Genomic DNA, 17,617 nt, shown 5'->3' with positions numbered 1-17,617 from the left:
ACCCCACCCAATGCAGGGGACATGACTTTTACCAAAAAACCCACCTAGTTAAGAAAAATAGTTCTTCTTACTTGAATTGACTTTATCTTTGCAAATGTAGAAATCTATTTTAACTATTGTTTGCTTAGGTTAAACTAATGGGATTAATTCCACAATTCGGAGAAAAAATTAAAACAGATTTTCCAGAAAAAAGGGCTTGTTTAGTTTCAGGAGAGATTAGAGTATTTTATTTTGCCCAATCAGAGCCCTTCAGCATAAAGAGACATTCATATACATATATATGAACATTTTCCAGAAACATTATAATACATTTTTTAAAATACCAGCTTAACGGTATTTATTTACAAAAATATTTCATTACCTAATTTTAAACCTTTTGCTGTGATGACATTTTGTAAAGTACAGGAATGCAAAATAACTACAAAGTTTAACACATTTTTAGTGTTTGCAATAGTGCTTTTGTTTTTGTTTAAAATGAAACAGTACACAGAGATTTTTTTTTTTTTACCATATTTAAAATACATATTCCAGCAAATACCTTTAAGATAGTTACTGGACTGAACAAAATTAAAAAAAAAAAGTGCAAAAACTGAAACTGCCTGCGGGTTTAAGGTAGACACAAGCTAGAGCTCTATACCAAGCATGCTTGCCCCTGACGTGGACAATGTTAGGAAAACTTATCCTTGCTCTTTTTAATATTGTTTTGGTGATGCATTTACAATGAACCAATAGTATAACTAGAAAGAAATGTTTTTCTGGTTCTAACTATCATGTTAAGCAGAGGTCACACCTAAAGTATCACAGTACCATTTATTTACAAAAAAAATTTTAAAAATTTAAAATATGATTTACTCTTTGCATTGCTTTCTATTGACATATTGAGTCTTTTTTTTTAACTCTTCACCTTGTCTTCAATTGAAGCAAAGTTCGAACAACACAAAACACTTAGCAAAGTATATTTAAAAAAATGAAACTCCCAGTCAAAGAGGATTCCATTGCCATTAGCCTATGTCCATTTTAAATGCCTGAGCCAAACAATCTACAATAAATTAGTACTGACTTATTTACATCTCATACACTATAAAATTTTAAACTGTGAGCCTCATTCATTGCAAAATACCAGCAAAACTGACATTCATGATTTTTCCAATGTAATAGTAGTGCAATATGCAATAAAAAGAGCAATTATATGTAGCTCTGGACTGCTGCACTCAATTTGTAAATGAATTGTGCCAAGTAATTTAAGATTGTATTAGTAACTGAAGAAAGCCATGTTATAACCCCGGTAACTGGGAAGTTATTAAAACTATTTAATTCAGCTGAGAAAGGTAAACTAAAGTTTTCCCTTTAATTTTTGTTGTCGTTGTTACAACTATTTTCTGTCCACAGAACTTTGAAAACTTCTGTGGCAGTAATAAGATCATTAATATTCACAGGAAAAATAATCCCCATAGCACTTTACAAGAAATTGATCAGTGATGAAAAGTGTGATTAACAAAAGCTGTAAACAGTATCTTCACATTCATTTTCAAATGAAAAAAAATTATTTGTGGGCATAAATTTCAATCGAAGAGAACAAACACTCTAAAAAGGAAAAGAACAAAAGGAGGACACTTAAGATAGAGAAGTGCTCTTTTTCAAAGTAAATACAGATTAAAAAGTCTAGGAATAGTGATCAAGTATCAAACTGATAAGGAACAAATTCTATAAACTACAAAATAAAAACCTTCATTGACAAAAATACATAAACTCTGTTTTCATTTTTGGAAATTTATTTTTAAAAAAGGTAGAAGAAAATACCTGGAAAACTATTTTAAATATATATATTTCTTAAAACAATAGTTAAGGTAGGCGTCCGACAGCAAGCTGCAGTTAGTGAGAAAAATCTTGCAATTATTGTTGTGGGCATTTTTCCCAAAATAAAATTAATATTTGAAAATGCTCAATAGAGGGTTTCTTTTAAACCATATTAATGATTATCTTTCCTGTCAATGCATGAAGACTTTTGAATAATGTATGATTCTCTAAAATTAATTGTATCTCGATATGAGATACCAGTATTTCTTAGTATAAGCGTAAAACATAACTTTTGTATGGATAATATACATACTTTATAAGTACTTTGACTTAAACTTAACAAGTTCACCATTTTTAAAATTAAAGAGTACATTTATAAAAATTTCATTTTAAAATTAAAAGTATATTCTCTAGCAGTATGTATAAATATAACATGTTACTATATGATCTTAAAACAAATCTGAAAGTGTTGCAATAATTTAAGTAAGACCTAGAACACTGAAACATACAGCAAATGATTTTACTATTTTTTTCCTTGAAAACTATATAAAGCCCTATTAAAGGTTTTAAGACTATGATCAGTTTAATTGTTAAAGGTGCAGCTAGCAGCATATTCATGATTTTGTTATGTTTTATACATATGTATCATTTGATTTTAACTGAGAAATGTGGATTAAATGATAATAAAAAGTTTTCATTACCTAAAAAAGTGCAGAAAAAATTCAAGTTTAAAGTTCAGTGCTCTTTATTTTGCAAAAACAAATAAACAAAATCCCCAAAGTTAAAATGTAAAATAAATCTTTGCCACAAAAAATTTACCTTTGGATATAGCTTTTCTAATGTCATTGAAAAAATGCCTTCAGCAAAACATATATGGAATCTGGAACTCAGGGTAAAGCTCTGTACTCCATGGGGGTCTCCCATCTTCCTTTCCTCAGCTGTCTTCCCTTCACCCCTTGTAACCTAAAAATGTGTAACACTTTCAGACTTGTTTAAAACACTCACATATCTACACAAAAGAACTTCAGAGAAACCTACAATTAAGGTCTAAGCAAAAGAAATGCTTCTTTCTTTACTACAATGTACTATACTTAAATTGTAATATACTACACATAACATAGACAAATAGCAGCATTTTTTTTCCACATCCATAAAGAAAAGCAAATTAAGATGTCAATCATAGCTCAGTGATATCTATAACCATTATTGAAAACACTTTTTAAACAGAAATGCAAACCCAGGAAATTAAGATGATGCAAAACTTCAAATGGATGTAATATACAGAATTTGTCAGAGTACTAAGATTTCAAATAACCTACTAAGCAAACACATATGAATTTAAGTTTGAAGAGTGAACTGGATATGTGGTACATACAGGGAAACAACTTCCTATTGACAAGCGGCTAATTAATGAATACTTTAATGATTTTAGAGCCAAGGACAAATGCAACAAAGAATAATGTCCTCAAATGAGGATATGCAGGAAGCACACACAAATCTTTCACCTTTCTAATATTTTCTGTTTTTGACTTTTTTTTTTTTTTTTTGGTTTGTTTTCCTGAAATCCTGGCTTGCTGGTGACTTACTTTTTGCACTTAAAAAGAAAAAAATAAGAGATGTTATCTCTCAAATTACAATAAATTCCCTGGGTTAGTTATTACTGCAGACTGTCTCTTATCTACAGACTGAATCAAGTATAACTCGGAGAAGCTATTTCCTATTCTCAAAAATACTTCAAGCTTTCTAGATCTAAGTGAGTTTCTAGGTTTGCTGTGTATAATCTGTAGATTAATTTAAAAACAAAATAAAATAACTCAAAATATTGATTTAACATTTTCTTATAAAATCCATCTCAGATAAATGTATCTACTTCTCTATTTGAAAATAATTACAAGATTAGTTCATTTTATATACAACAGGAAAAATGACCATAGAAATAAAGCTGATGTACAATTCACACAAAATAACAGAGCAAATTAAATAACTGGAGCTAATATGCCCTTCTACCTAATGAGGAATCCACCAGTATATTATTTTACTTAATGCTTCTCAACTTCAAATCCATAACTATTAATTTTATTGATGACATTCTCAAAACTCTACCTTAAAAAAGGGCCTAATACTTCCTGTGACAGATCATGGAACAACGGATTTGTTAGATAACAAAGGATACAAAATACGCCATCTGTAAACTTCTGACTTTTCACCATATCGCTGACATTAACTAAACAGAAACATGTTATCCATAGGTATTTTCTACAAATGATTACTTTTAAAATATTTATTTTGGCTCGATCAATTGTCTCTTATCATGTATATTTAGTCCCTTCCTAATGATATTCAAAGTAAATTTTAATGTAAACGTTTGTATCCCATAGTGCACATTATAAAATGTAAACATAAAAGCTTTATTAATGAAAATAATAAAGAGGAAAAGATGCATAACAGACTGTGTGAAATTAAGATGTTCTACACATACCTTAAATGATCATATGGAATAGAAAAAGCAACCATCAAGTTTGCTATCAATTTGTGCTCTGTTTATCTCTTAATGAAAAAAGAAAATGTTTTAAACGATTTTTTATAGAAGAGAATATTTAAATTTCATTAAGAGTAAGTATAATGCTTCCATTTTGCTCTTCCTTTGTTGCTTTAAGAACTACCAATAATCATCTCAGATGAGCCTGTGTTATATATCACTTACTTCCAGGTCTACCAAGTCATCTCTTCCCTGTCTGCAATGCTGTCCTAGGAACGGATCATTTATTTTTCACTGACAGTCTCACTTGCATTATACTCCAATACAGAAATAATTTAGTTACCAAAAATGCACATATTTTCCTTTCCCTTTGGCTTTTTAAAACCTCGAAAGGACATGTACAGATTTATAGTATATTTCTACAGAAAATATTTTGTAGGTCATCAGACTAGACTCTTATATAGATAATTATTGACAACAGATGCTTGTTAATTTTCCATGCGACAGCATGTGCACTAAGATTTAATTGGCTCATCACCTGAGTGTACTGGAACTGTTAGCAAATAAAGGGTATTTTAAAAAGGGAGCTGAGCATTTTACTGAAATAATGAAACATTTTTTTTTAGCAATTTTAATTAAATAATGCAAAGGTACATTTGGTTAAACATTTTATAAAAATTCAAGCAAAATTAAAAACTTAGCCAATTTCAACATTTCTACAAATTTAACCAGTAACTATTTTGGTCAAATCCACCTTTAGCTGAATTAATGAGAACGAGGACAAGGGACATTGAAGTATTCTCCTCACCACAATGGAGGTTTTTCTCACTTTCCACACTGTATAGCCACTACATGGAAACTCCCAGAATGATGAGCAGTTCAGTCATGCTCTACACTTTTCTTTTCAATGAAAAGTGATGTATCACCTTGTTTTGCTTTTGACAAAATATGGACTAAACACAAGTATACAATAACAAGAATCCAAGAGTAGCCCATACACAAGTCAACTATGTGTATGTTTTTATTATTTAAAGCCCACCATTCAGCTTATCTGTCTAAAGATATGGTAACAAACAGTTTGTTTCTTTTTCACTAATGATACTGATGACCATTCAGTTTAAGGGAGGGAAAGTCCAAGACAGCTGTTTATAATTCAGTCAATGACACAAACATAACTACTTCAGCTTCAGGACTTCTGACTTACTGTCTCTCCCTGAAAGAAGTCAAACACTGATGGCAGATACAACAGCACAAAATCTTTTGGCATATGAAAGTTTAATACAGGAATGATCCAGGAATAGTCCCTGCCAGGTCTCCTCCACATTCCCCTTTGTTTCTTCATTTGTAACGTGTGACCTGCTTAGTTCCCAAACTGTCAACTCATAGCTGGCACATACCACCTACTCCACTTTGAGTGTGTGTGGACACTCCTCAGGTAAAGCCACATGACTGAGGTAAAACAGTGCATGATTGTGCTAGGAAAGAACGGTATCCAGTGACGAACATCCCTTTAATGTTAACTTTCCTAAAGCGAAATCAATAAAATAAAAAAGGAAAATTCTTTTTCCTTCTGGCTGAAGTTGGACTTAGTTGGATTTCTGGTTGTCAGAACTGGTACCACTTCTTATCTTTGTATTTCAACATCATCTAAAGGAGAGAAAACACAGAAAGTGTTTTAGAAATGGCAAAACATTTATGTTATGAATGATTTCTATGTTTTCCAAAACATTCTATCATCCTGAAACATTCTATAGTGTGACTATATTGCTTACTTCATATCAATTTACACTGAAAGCAATAACTGTTCCACTTAGAGAAAAGACCATAACTATTTGAGAACTACAGCCTAGAAGGTCCTCTTAATTTTTAGAAATGTGACATAATTAAACGTCACCTCAGTATATTCTTTGGTGACCTAAGCTAATGCGTTACAAATAAGGTAACTTTCAGTTCTCTGATTTAGTTCTCTGAAAGCCCGGTGAATGAAAGATTGACATCAGTACTCTTGCTGCCAACCAAAACTTACTGAGCACTTACTCTGAGATAGACACTGTATAGCACCTTCCTTACATGAATTCATTTGGTCCTCACAGCTCTATGGTTAGAGATTATTATTCTCCTCATCTTATAAATAAAGAGAATAAGGCTTATACGGGATACCAAAGGTAACACAATGGTGAAACTGGGATTTGAGCCCACTGTCTGATTTAAGAATCCATGGATTTAACCACCTCAATATATTATCTTTACAGACTCTCAAATATGGCTCACAAATATCTTTTGGTAGAAGGGAAAAGCTATCAGTCTGAGTCTGAGATCTTTGCTAAATACTTAGAGTGTGTATATTCTGAAATTGGCTGAAATGTTAAATGCATTAGAGATCAGAGTCAGATGCAGGGTTATGCCAACAAAATTCTTGACCAAGGCCACTAGCCTGTATCTGAGGTGTGTGTTAGCTTAGTACAAGGACTCACGAGGGATCTCCAAATCTCTTTGAAGCCTTGGACAAATCTCTCTCAGGTCAATGACCTCTTTCATGCATTCCAGTGTCAGCATTCTTAAGCAAGGAAATGATGACTTTTGAGTGAAAAATTTAGAGAACTATTATTGATAGATTGGGTACTCAAATGTAAAAATAACCTTAATATGGTTCCTTCAGATAACAAACTAAAAATGTCCTCAAGGACTAGGCTAGGAACTAAGTGTGTGAAGTAACCCAGTGTAAGGCATCACAGAGTGGCAGAACTCTGTGTCAAAATGAAGATCTATATTCTACCTAACGGCCTTTAAGGTCATTTTCTAAGGTGTTACTACGCTGGCGAATAAAGTACACTTGTAAGGCCAGCTAGGGATCCCTTTTTATAGCATTCGTTTCTAAGGTCCCATGTTTTCCAAAGTCATCAGAATAAATTTGTTGCAAAAATGCATCTCATTCACCCTCTGTGTGAACTAGTCTACAGATAGATTTAGTATTGTTTATTTAAATAAAAACGTTCATCAATTTTAGTTATATAGATCAACCTAAACAATGAAGAGAGGCAAACTATTTCCTTTTTTAGAAGTTAGTAGTAAAATCGGAGGCCTCTGCATTCCCTAAAAACAGCTGCAAAATCACTGACTTTGTTTACAAAAAGCCTGAAGGTGAGCAGCTTCCTTCATAATTCATAAACTTCAGTAAGAGACCAAAGGCTACTGAAACATAGTCTTGTCATAGCTCCCTCTGGTGGCAAAAATCAGGAATTTGCAATTGTACAGAGGATAAATGAAAGTCCTTGTGTAGAAATATAATAGCTATTAAAAAACAACAACAACAATTTTCATACTTGCTTTACCAAGGTTATTTTGCTTAAATATTTGTTTGATAGACATACCTCATGTGCATGTTTAGAAAACGAATCTGCACTGGACAACATAGCTGCAGTTCTTTCTTCCAGGTCACCAAGTTTCTGCCCTCTTTCATCTAGTGCCAACCTGGCTCGTGCTAATTCACCGACGACTCCAGATGCTGCTCCTTTCACGCCTTCAATGCCGCCAGGGCCAGGGATATGCTGTGCAAGACTCCTTGAGGCCTTTCCTGAGGATGATTCTCCAACTGAACGGATTTGATAAGTGAAAGAGAAATTCAAATGAAAATTTTAATATAAAAATCCTACTATATAACATTAAAACACAATTTTTAGGTGCAGTAACAATGTAATTGAAGTATTTATATATTTCACTTCATAATGTTTTTATAGGATTTTAATAACTTTTAGATAGTTTTTTTAAACATGCAAAACCAGAATGTATACTAATTTTCTACTCTATATTAGTTTATGTAATAAAATTTGTGTAAAAAAGGGACTAGTAATAATTTGTCACAATGAATAATGGGCAAAATGACAACAGTTTACATAATTGTAAGAAATTACTATTAGGTCTAGAAAAAATTAAAGATAAATGTACAGATTTGATTTAGTTTATTTATTCCATGCTTTCTCATACTTTAAATACTAAGCTTAAGCTTAGAAGAAAAATGAAGAATTTATTCATTATTCTATTTCAGTATCCATATGCTACATCCCCTTCTTTCCATTTATCTTGTCATTTACAAATAGAACAAATTTTTCCTTCAAAAGATCTCAGAAATTCACTCCTTCCTTTCCCTACATAATCCAGACCTTGATTACCTAATACCTAAATTACTACAAGTCTTAAATTCTGTTAAAGAATGAGGTCAGGGACGCCTGGGTGGCTCAGTTGGTTAAGCAGCTGCCTTTGGCTCAGGTCATGATCCCAGTGTCCTGGGACTGAGTCCCACATCGGCCTCCTAGCTTGGCGGGGAGCCTGCTTCTCCCTCTGCCTCTGCCTGCTGCTCTGTCTGCCTGTGCTAGCCCGCGCTGTCTCTCTCTCTCTCTCTCTGACAAATAAATAAAAATCTTAAAAAAAAAAAAAAAAAAAAAAGAATGAGGTCAGATTTTTCCTCTTCCCTCAAAATACATTTTTCTTTAGAAACATAATTCGCATACCATAAATTTGTCCCTGAACACTTCAGCAACTTTTAATTTATTCAGAAAATTGTGCAACCATCATCACTAATTCCTGAGCATTTTCTTCAAAAACAAAAACAAGAACAGAAACCCTATGCTAATTATTAGCATCACTTCCCATCCCCCCCTTCTCAGTCCTTGTCAATCAATAATCTACTCTGTTTTTATAAGTTCTATTCTGAACATTTCATATAAATGGATTCATACAATATGTGGTCTTTGCATCTGGCTTCTTTCACTTAATGTTGCCAAGGTTCAACCATGTTGTAGCATGCATCAGCACTTCATTCTTCCTGATCACTGAATAATAGTCCATTGTATGGAGAGAAGACATTCTGTTTATCAGTTCATCAGCTGATGGACATTTGAGTTGTTTCTACTTTCTGGCTGTTATGAATAATGCTGCTATGAATATTTGTACAAGTTTTTGTGTGAATATATGTTCTCAGTTCTCTTGGGTATATACCTGGGAGTGGAATTGTTGAGTCCCATGATAATTTTATGTTTATTTTTTTGAGGAACTGCCAGTTTTCCAAAGAGGGTCTGTCATTTTTACATTTCCACCAGCAATGTAGGAGTTCTGATTTCTCTACATTCTTGCTAACATCTTTTTGATTATAGCCATTCTAGTGTGAAGTGATATTTGATTTGTGCTTCCCTAATGAGAAATGATGTTGTACATCCTTTTATATGTTTATTGGCCATTTGTATATTTTGTCTGGAATACTGTCTATTCAAACCTTTGCCATTTAAAAACTGGGCTATTTAAAAAAAAAAAAACAAAAACTGGGCTATTTGTCTTTTTATTGTTAAGTTGTAAGAATTCTTCATGCATTTTGAATATTGGACTTTTACTAGATTTCAGACATATCAGATATAAGATTTATAATATTTTAGCACAATCTGTGGTTTGTCTTGTCACTTTCTTGAGAGTGTTGATTTTTAATTTTAATGAAATTCAATTTATCAATGTTTTTCCTTTGGTTGCTTCTGACTTCAGTGTCATACCTAAAAAATCACTGCCTAATTTTGGGTCACAGAGATTTATATCTATGTTTTCTTCTATGGCTTTTACAGTTTTAGCTCTTACATTAATGTGTTTGATCCATTTTGAGTTAATTTTTGTGAATGGTGGGAGGGCAGGAATCAACTTCATTCTTTTGCATGTGGATATCCAGCTGTCCCAACACCATCTGTTGAAAAGACCATCCTTTTACCTTTGAATTTTCTTGGCATCCTTGTAGAAAATCAATTGACCATACATGTATGGACTTATTTCCGGATTCTCAGTTCTATTCCATTGGTCTGTGCACCTCTCCTTATGCCAGTACTGCACTATCTTGATAATTATAGTTTTGCAGTAACTTCAGAAATTGAAAAATGTTGAGTTCTGTCATTTATCTTCTTTAAAAATTTTTTGTGTATGTGTGGCTATTTTGGATCCTTTCCATTTCCACAAAAATGTTAGGAGCATTCTTTCTTCAAAAAAAAAAAAAAAAGAGCTGGTATTTTGACAGGGATTGTGTTGAATGCATAGATCAACTTGAGAACCATGGCCATCTTCCCACTATTTAATCTTCCAACCCATGAACACAGAATATCAATCCATTTCTCTATGACTTAATATCTTTAAATGATGTTTTGAAGTTTTTAGTGCATTTTACACTTCTTTTGTTAAATTATTCCCAAGTATTTTATCTTTTTGATGCTATTATAAATGGAACTGTTTTCTTAATTTAATATTTGATTTGTTCATTGCTAGTACACAGAAGAAATAAAATTGATTATTTATATTGATTTTGTATCCTGCAATCTTGCTGAACTTGTTTATTTATTTTTATTTATTTATTTTTTTTTTGGTGTGGCTTCCTTAGGATTCTCTATTTGCAAGATTATGTCTTGCAAATACAGATCTGCAAATACAGATTTTTCTTCTTCCATTCCAATCTGGATGCCCTTCAGTTCCTTTTCTTGCCTAATTGTCTTAGTTAAAACTTCTAATATGAGGCTAAATAAAAGAGGTAAGACCTTTTGAATTTCCATCTGAAGGTTACCATCAGTTTAAAATTTTGGGGGGAAGGTGATTTTGAGAAGATCTTCATTTAGTATATATCTATGAATGCAGAAATCAGTTTTGGGAGAATTGTTGCCTTTTACTGAATCTTCTACTCCATGAACATGGTATATTTCTTTTACTTGGGTCTTTAACTTCTGTCAACAAAGTTATATAATTATCTGTTTTCCCCACAGAGTCCTAAACATCTGTGATTTATTTCTAAGTATCTGACTTCTTTTATTTGTTTTGATGTGATTGTGGTAGACAGAATAATGTCCCCCACTCCTCTAAAAGATGACCTTACTCTAATTCCTGGAGCCTGTGATTATGTTACCTCACACAGGAAATGAAATGCTGCAGATGTGATTAAGTTAAGGAGCTAGAGATAGACCATCCAGGTAAACCCCTTGTAATCACAAGCAAAGAGCTCTTTCCAGCTATGGGGAGAGAGAGAAATGGCTTCAGAAAAATAGATTCAACAAGTTGCTGGCTTTGATATTTTAAGTAGGGCAGTTACATTCTCTTATCTTTCTTCATTCCTTGTAGTGTTTACTTATGCCTTCCTTTTTCTTTCTTTCTTTCTTTCTTTCTTTTTTTTTTTTTTTTTTTTTTTTGCTCAGTTTCACCAGAGATTTATCAATTTTATTAAGTTTTTAAAGAATCAACTTTTGGTTCTGTTGATTTTTTTCTCAATTTTTTATTTGTTTACTAAGTCATTACTATCTTATTACCTTCTATTTTCTTTGGTTTATTTTGCAGTGTTTTCTACCTTTTAGAGACAGATATTCAGGTCAGTCATTTTCATGTTTTCTTTTCGAGTAATATTATATATATATTTAAGGCTATAAATGTCACTACTACTTTAGATGCATACCAATGGTTATCAGTTGACACATGGGTTATTTAAAAAAGTTTATTTCTTAATTTTTTAATATGGGGATTTAAAATTAGCTTTGTTATTAATTATAAGCATAACTGCATTGTGATTAGATCACAAATGCTTAATTGATTTTAATCCTTTGAAATTTTTTTTAAAAATCACTTAATATATGGTTAACTTAAACCCCAACTTTTTAAAATGCCAAGTTTCAAATATACAGGAAAGTAAAAGAACTATATCATAAACATCCATACACTTATTAATTTTGGTAATAAGATAACATTTTTTGCTATGTGAGTGTCTTCAGGTAAAATCTTTAAATATTCAAAATTCATTACAGACATGACATTTTACTCCAAAATAATTCAATATACATCTATAATTTCCCTACAAATATATATATATATATATTTAAAGATTTTATTTATTTGACAGAGATCACAAGTAAGCAGAGAGGCAGGCAGAAAGAAAGAGAGTAGGAAGCAGGCTCCCTGCTAAGCAGAGAGCCTGACTCAGGGCTCAATCCCAGGACCCTGAGATCATGACCTGAGCCGAAGGCAGAGGCTTTGACCCACTGAGCCACCCAGGCGTCCCTCTCAAATATATTTTATGAACATCCTGTGTATGTTTCATTAGGTTTAAGTTCATTAATTGTGTTGTTCATGTCTTCTATATTTTTTACTAGAAGACTTATTGTTGTCCGTTTTTATATCTCAATCAAGGGGCATATTAGCAGTTCCCTGAAGTGATTGGGAAATGGTCTCTTCTAGTAGTCATGTCATTGTTTCTTTATGTATTTTGAAGTGAAAATATAAGGTGTATTCAATAAAGCCTTAATATTTACATTTTGATATTAATACAGCTAAACCAGCTGAGTCCTCATTTGTGCTCATGTTTTTCTTTTAAAATTTTAATACTTGTATTAAATATGTCTGCTGTAAACAATGTATATTTCTTTCTTCTTAAGGTCAGTTGGATAACCTTTGCCTTTTAAATGGGACATAATTACTATGGTTATTTATATTTAAGTCTACAGTCCTTTATGTGCTTTCTATTTATCTCACCTGTTTTGTGTTCTTTCTCTCCACCTTTCTTGCCTTATTTTGGAAGGACTGTGATGTTCCTGCTATTCACCTGGAAGTTATGTACTAGGTTGTAGAGGTCACCTTAGAAATTTTCATATGCATCCTTATTAATGCTGCTAGATATTTTTAAAAAGACTCTCAAAAAATGTATGATCTCAGTTTACTTTAATTTCATTACCCTCTGTGACTTCCTTGATTTTATGTGTTTTGGGTCACAGTCTATTTATATGTGTATACACATACTACAAGATTTTGCTTTACAGTCCATAAAGATTATATTTATGCATGCACCTGCTACTTTCTTTCTAGAACATTGTTTCTTACAGCTCTGACATTCCATGGAGGATTATTTTCCCTCTATGTGAAGTACAGCTTTTAGAGTTCCCTTTAGTGTGGTGGCAAGTTGTTTAAAAGTCTCATTCCTGAAGTATATTTTCTATCTTTGACTGTTGAGAAGTCAGTCTATTGCTTGTTAAAAAATACCTCATTTTCCTCTAGTCACCTTGAAGATTTTCTTCTCATCTTTGATATACTCTATTTTCATATAACATATCTAGCTTTGAATTTTTAAGGTTTATTTATTTATTTGAGAGAGAGAAAAAGAGAGAGAGAGAGAGAGTTGAGGGGTCAGAGAGAGAGAAAGAGAATCCCAAGCAGATTCCATTGAGCCCAAAGCAGGGGTCAATTCCATGACTAGGGTATCATGACCTGAGCCAAAACCAAAAGTCAGACACTTAACTGACTAAGCCACCCAGGCACCCCTCTAGCTGTGAATTAAAAAATATATATATACTCTTGAAATTCATTAGGTTTCCCTCAATATGTGAATTAGTATCTTCTATCAATTCTGAAAAATTTCCAGTCATGTATGTTTACATATTGATGCTTCTTTACACGCTTTCCTATTTCTTTCTTGAGAATTCTAACGTATGTTAGATCTTCTCACTGCAACTTCTATTTCTTTTATCTTCTTTGTATTTTACATCTTTTTTCTCTGTACTACATTCTAAATGTTAGACTATGTTCAAGCTATATAATTTTCTCTTCAGTTGTGTCTCATTTGTGGTTAAATTTATCCACTCAGATTTTAATTTTTTTTTTAATCTCTCAGTTCCAGAGCTTCATTTTGGTTTTTTACATATTTGTTGGTATTGATTTTTAGAGTTTTCAGTTATCTGACAAAATGTTCCGACATGGTGAATGTGAATGTACAATATGCATAACTATTTTACAGTTTATGTCTGATAATTCTAATATTTGAAGTACCTGTGATTTGCTTCTGCCTTTTTTGTTTCATTGTTCATGGTGTTGATTACTAGTGTTCATGGTTAACTTTGATGACATAGTTGAAAAATTATTTCTACAAATAATTTGAGGACTTGGAATATGTTATCTTCCTTTAGAGCACATTTTCAATTGCTTCTGCCAGGTGCTAGGGACTTGAACAGTCTGTAAAAATACTTAACTAAGGTTGAAAGTTTTCTGGGACATTCAGGTAATTTAAAGCTGAGCTCAGTCTGTGTGTGTGAGGGCTGATTGATTTCCAGTTCACCTTTACTCGTAAGCTGTGGCCTCTGGGGTCCTTGCAAAGAGGAGAAGTTGTTTAACAAGATCCCTAGGCTTGCTCCTTGTAGGAGCCCACCTTGCTAGTATAAACACAGTTAAGTATCTCAGCCTCCCACTTCAGATTAGCAAAGTATTCCAGGGTCAAAGTGGCCTCAGTCTGCCAGACTCAGCACTCTGGGTTCTCATCCTTCCCCATGTCTTTACTATACTGTTAGCTCTCTGATGTTTTTAAAAAATTAAATTTTGTGTAACTTTATCAATTATCTATGGTGAGAATGTTATTCCAAATTATCAGTCCCCCATAACTTAAACAACAGTCTTCATTTTTAAAAATGAATTAAAACTGATTCTTAGTACCAAGATGATTGATCAATAATCTGGGTAAATTTTGAAAATTAAATTGCACTGCACTACTACTTACTGATATTTAATCTTACAGTTTTTCTAATTAGTAAATCAAACACAAAAGGAAAATTCTATAGTATTTTAGCAAAACAGAGAATAAAAAGAAAAAATTAAGGACATAACAGCTCCTATTTGAAAGAAGTATCAAACAATCATTGACTTATTATTAGTTTATTCAAGGACCAATTTCTACTCTGTGCCAATTATGCGGAAGGCAGTAAATGAACAAGACTTTGCTATCTTAAATAACCTTCTAGTGCAATGATAATAGTTTTGGAGGTATTGTAAAATGAATGTTTAGGTTAACTTTTTCAAAGTTAAGGTCATCAATTAAAGTAAATTATAGAATTGAAATAACAAGGATCACATTTAATGAAAATAAAATACTTTGTAAGCTTATTCATTTAAAGTTGTGAATACTCCTTTTTAACCACCTGAAGCTATTCTCCTCTTGGTTCCTTGAGTAAAATATTTCCCCGATTTGGGTTAGAATGACACAAAAAACCTTTTATATATTTTTGCTAAAAACATGGATAAAGAGGGAAAAGGTGAACATAATTTATACATATAAGAAGAATTTAAATGCTTTGAATGTTTCAGATTTACAGATACAGTATCCGAATTAAATAAATCAACTTACACAGTTCTTCTCTATCAAGAGATTGTGCACCACCTCCAAATAAGCCTTTAAAGAATCCCCTGTTTGGTGCTTCAGGTGTTTCTAGAGGAGTGAAGAGTTCACCCAACATTTCCTTTAAAATCAAAACAAATTGTAATTGGTAAAGTTACAGGGAAAACTAAACTATAATTTACAAAACCATCACTGTAAACTCTAATTTAAGCTTATAACATTACCTGTTGATGTCACAGACAATGAGCCCATTTCAAATGATTAGATCCAGCACCTACTGACTTAATGAAACAGTTAAGACTAAATTGACTAAGACTAACTTGCTGCTTGCTACTTTGGCTAGATTATTTTCCTTACATTTCAAGCAAAAATTATATTCTTGCTTAATCTTAAGAAAATTCCAATCAGTATGACAAAATTTTCCCATAATTCCTGACATCAAAAGTTTATAACTGGATTAAAATTTAGGTCCTCCTACATTAGAAAGAAGAAAAGCTAATAGTAAGTTGAAAACTTTAGTGTAATGATGGTGATACACAGTTCTGGAATTATCACTTTCAGCTGAGCCAGAAAACTAGTAATTTAGAAAGACACATCAACTTCTTTTTTCGTAAACATAGCCTAGGAAGAGAATTATGCCAACATACACCTGGGACTCCAGAAATCCGGCAGGGAGATAGGAAGGATTCTCTCTATTGTCAGAAATTACCATTCTTTAGAGCACAGAAATGGTAAAACTAACTCAGGAGACAATAAAGGTTGCTGGCATGTTACTGACTTTGTAAATTATACAGAGAAAGAGAAGAGGCGTTTCTTTAAGAGAAGAATGGTAGCAACATTATTTATAAGGCAGCTCTGGGAAGCTTTAGAATCAAAGTAAAAGTATAGTGTGGCTTTGCGTTTGCATTTCTGCCCACTTAAGAGTAGTAGCTATGATATAAAAGACACGTACATTATTGGTTTAGTATAGGAGTTCTGCTGTATCTGGTTTTACATTATTATAGTTGAAGATGAAGCATGTATTTTTTAGTTTCTTCCTTAGGGCTGGGCTAAGAAAATTAATTAAGGATGTTCAAAGATTTTACTTTAAATATTCATATTAATGTTGTTTCTCCAACCAGATTATAAATAGGAAGACATAATTGTTAACACAATATAAACAAGAGCTTCATTTACAATGAAGTGAATTGAAGCCTGTGTATTTTTTTCCTCTGAAATTCTACAAAGTGGAACAAAACTAGAATGAAAAATCTCCTGAAAGTGGAAGAAGATTGTCTGGACCCTCCCCTTGCATTTCAGAAATATACAGGAAAGATGCACACAAAAGGGACTATTGTTTCTACAAAAGACTTTAATTAAAAGGAAAAGATGGTACTGATTAAGTAAGCGTTGTTATTTAGATATGTCAAATATCAGTTTAGCATGAGATTATTTTTACATATATTTTAAAAGCCTAAAAGTTTACAAGAAAGTAGGATAGTATCAGTGAGATAGAAAATACAGGGAAGTTTAGCAGGCAAAGGAGACGTGTTCAAAAAACATAGTCGCCAAAGGCCCTGTTGATGTTTGCTTCTGGTTTTTCATCTTTGTTTTGGAAAACTTTTGTCCAGTTTATTTATTTGTTCTTTTTCATTCTTGAAGTATAGTTGACACACAATGTTACATTAATTTTGGGTGTATAACATAATGATTCAAAAATTCTATACATTACTCAGTATTCATCACAATAAATGTAACTGCCGTCTGTCACAATAAAAAAAAAAATCACCTGAAGTCAGTAAGTCAAACTTGTTAAAACTTACTAATGAATATACTGATAACTATTATTTAATTCAAATTTATATTACATTATATAACAAAGGTGATTTTAGGCAAATTCCTGATCATTTTTATACTGTACTACAACAGATTCCAATTTAAACTATATCTATTAAACTGATAAAACAAAAATGGCAAACAGCTATCATCTGAGTGTCTTTTATGCTAAATCAAAAGAGTAACATGACATGTAACAAGTGATAGTATGTAGGTATGCATTTAAACATTTATTTTAGAATTATAGCTCTTAATTTATTTGGTATTTAATGAGCTTAAATTTTACAAATTCAAAGAATATAAAAAATTACATTTATAAATGAAGAGTCATTTATATATTGTAGGAATTACTGGAATGAGAATGAACTTTGGAA

At 32.1% G+C, this 17,617-nt stretch overlaps 1 protein-coding gene across 7 annotated transcripts in view; it reads right to left on the bottom strand.

Annotated features, from left to right (window-relative positions):
• Positions 1 to 369: 369 nt before the first annotated feature.
• STXBP5 (syntaxin binding protein 5) overlaps positions 370 to 17,617 on the bottom strand; it is a 185,388-nt gene continuing 168,140 nt past the window's right edge. For 6 of the 7 annotated variants that reach the window (XM_047732215.1, XM_047732217.1, XM_047732219.1 and 3 more), the window contains 3 exons: positions 15,438 to 15,549; positions 7,648 to 7,868; positions 3,308 to 5,923 (listed from right to left, as the gene is read on the bottom strand). In XM_047732215.1, coding sequence (XP_047588171.1) covers positions 5,882 to 5,923; positions 7,648 to 7,868; positions 15,438 to 15,549 — 375 coding nt within the window. In that variant the 3' untranslated portion in view covers positions 3,308 to 5,881. Of the gene's footprint in view, positions 380 to 3,307; positions 5,924 to 7,647; positions 7,869 to 15,437; positions 15,550 to 17,617 lie in introns of those variants that run through there. The other variant, XR_007127922.1, reaches the window with a different exon arrangement.

The sequence above is a fragment of the Lutra lutra genome, chromosome 6, assembly GCF_902655055.1.
Source record: "Lutra lutra chromosome 6, mLutLut1.2, whole genome shotgun sequence".
NCBI lineage: Eukaryota > Metazoa > Chordata > Mammalia > Carnivora > Mustelidae > Lutra > Lutra lutra.
Note: the sequence above shows the minus strand (reverse complement) of the source record. Positions and strands in the feature narration are given on the sequence as shown.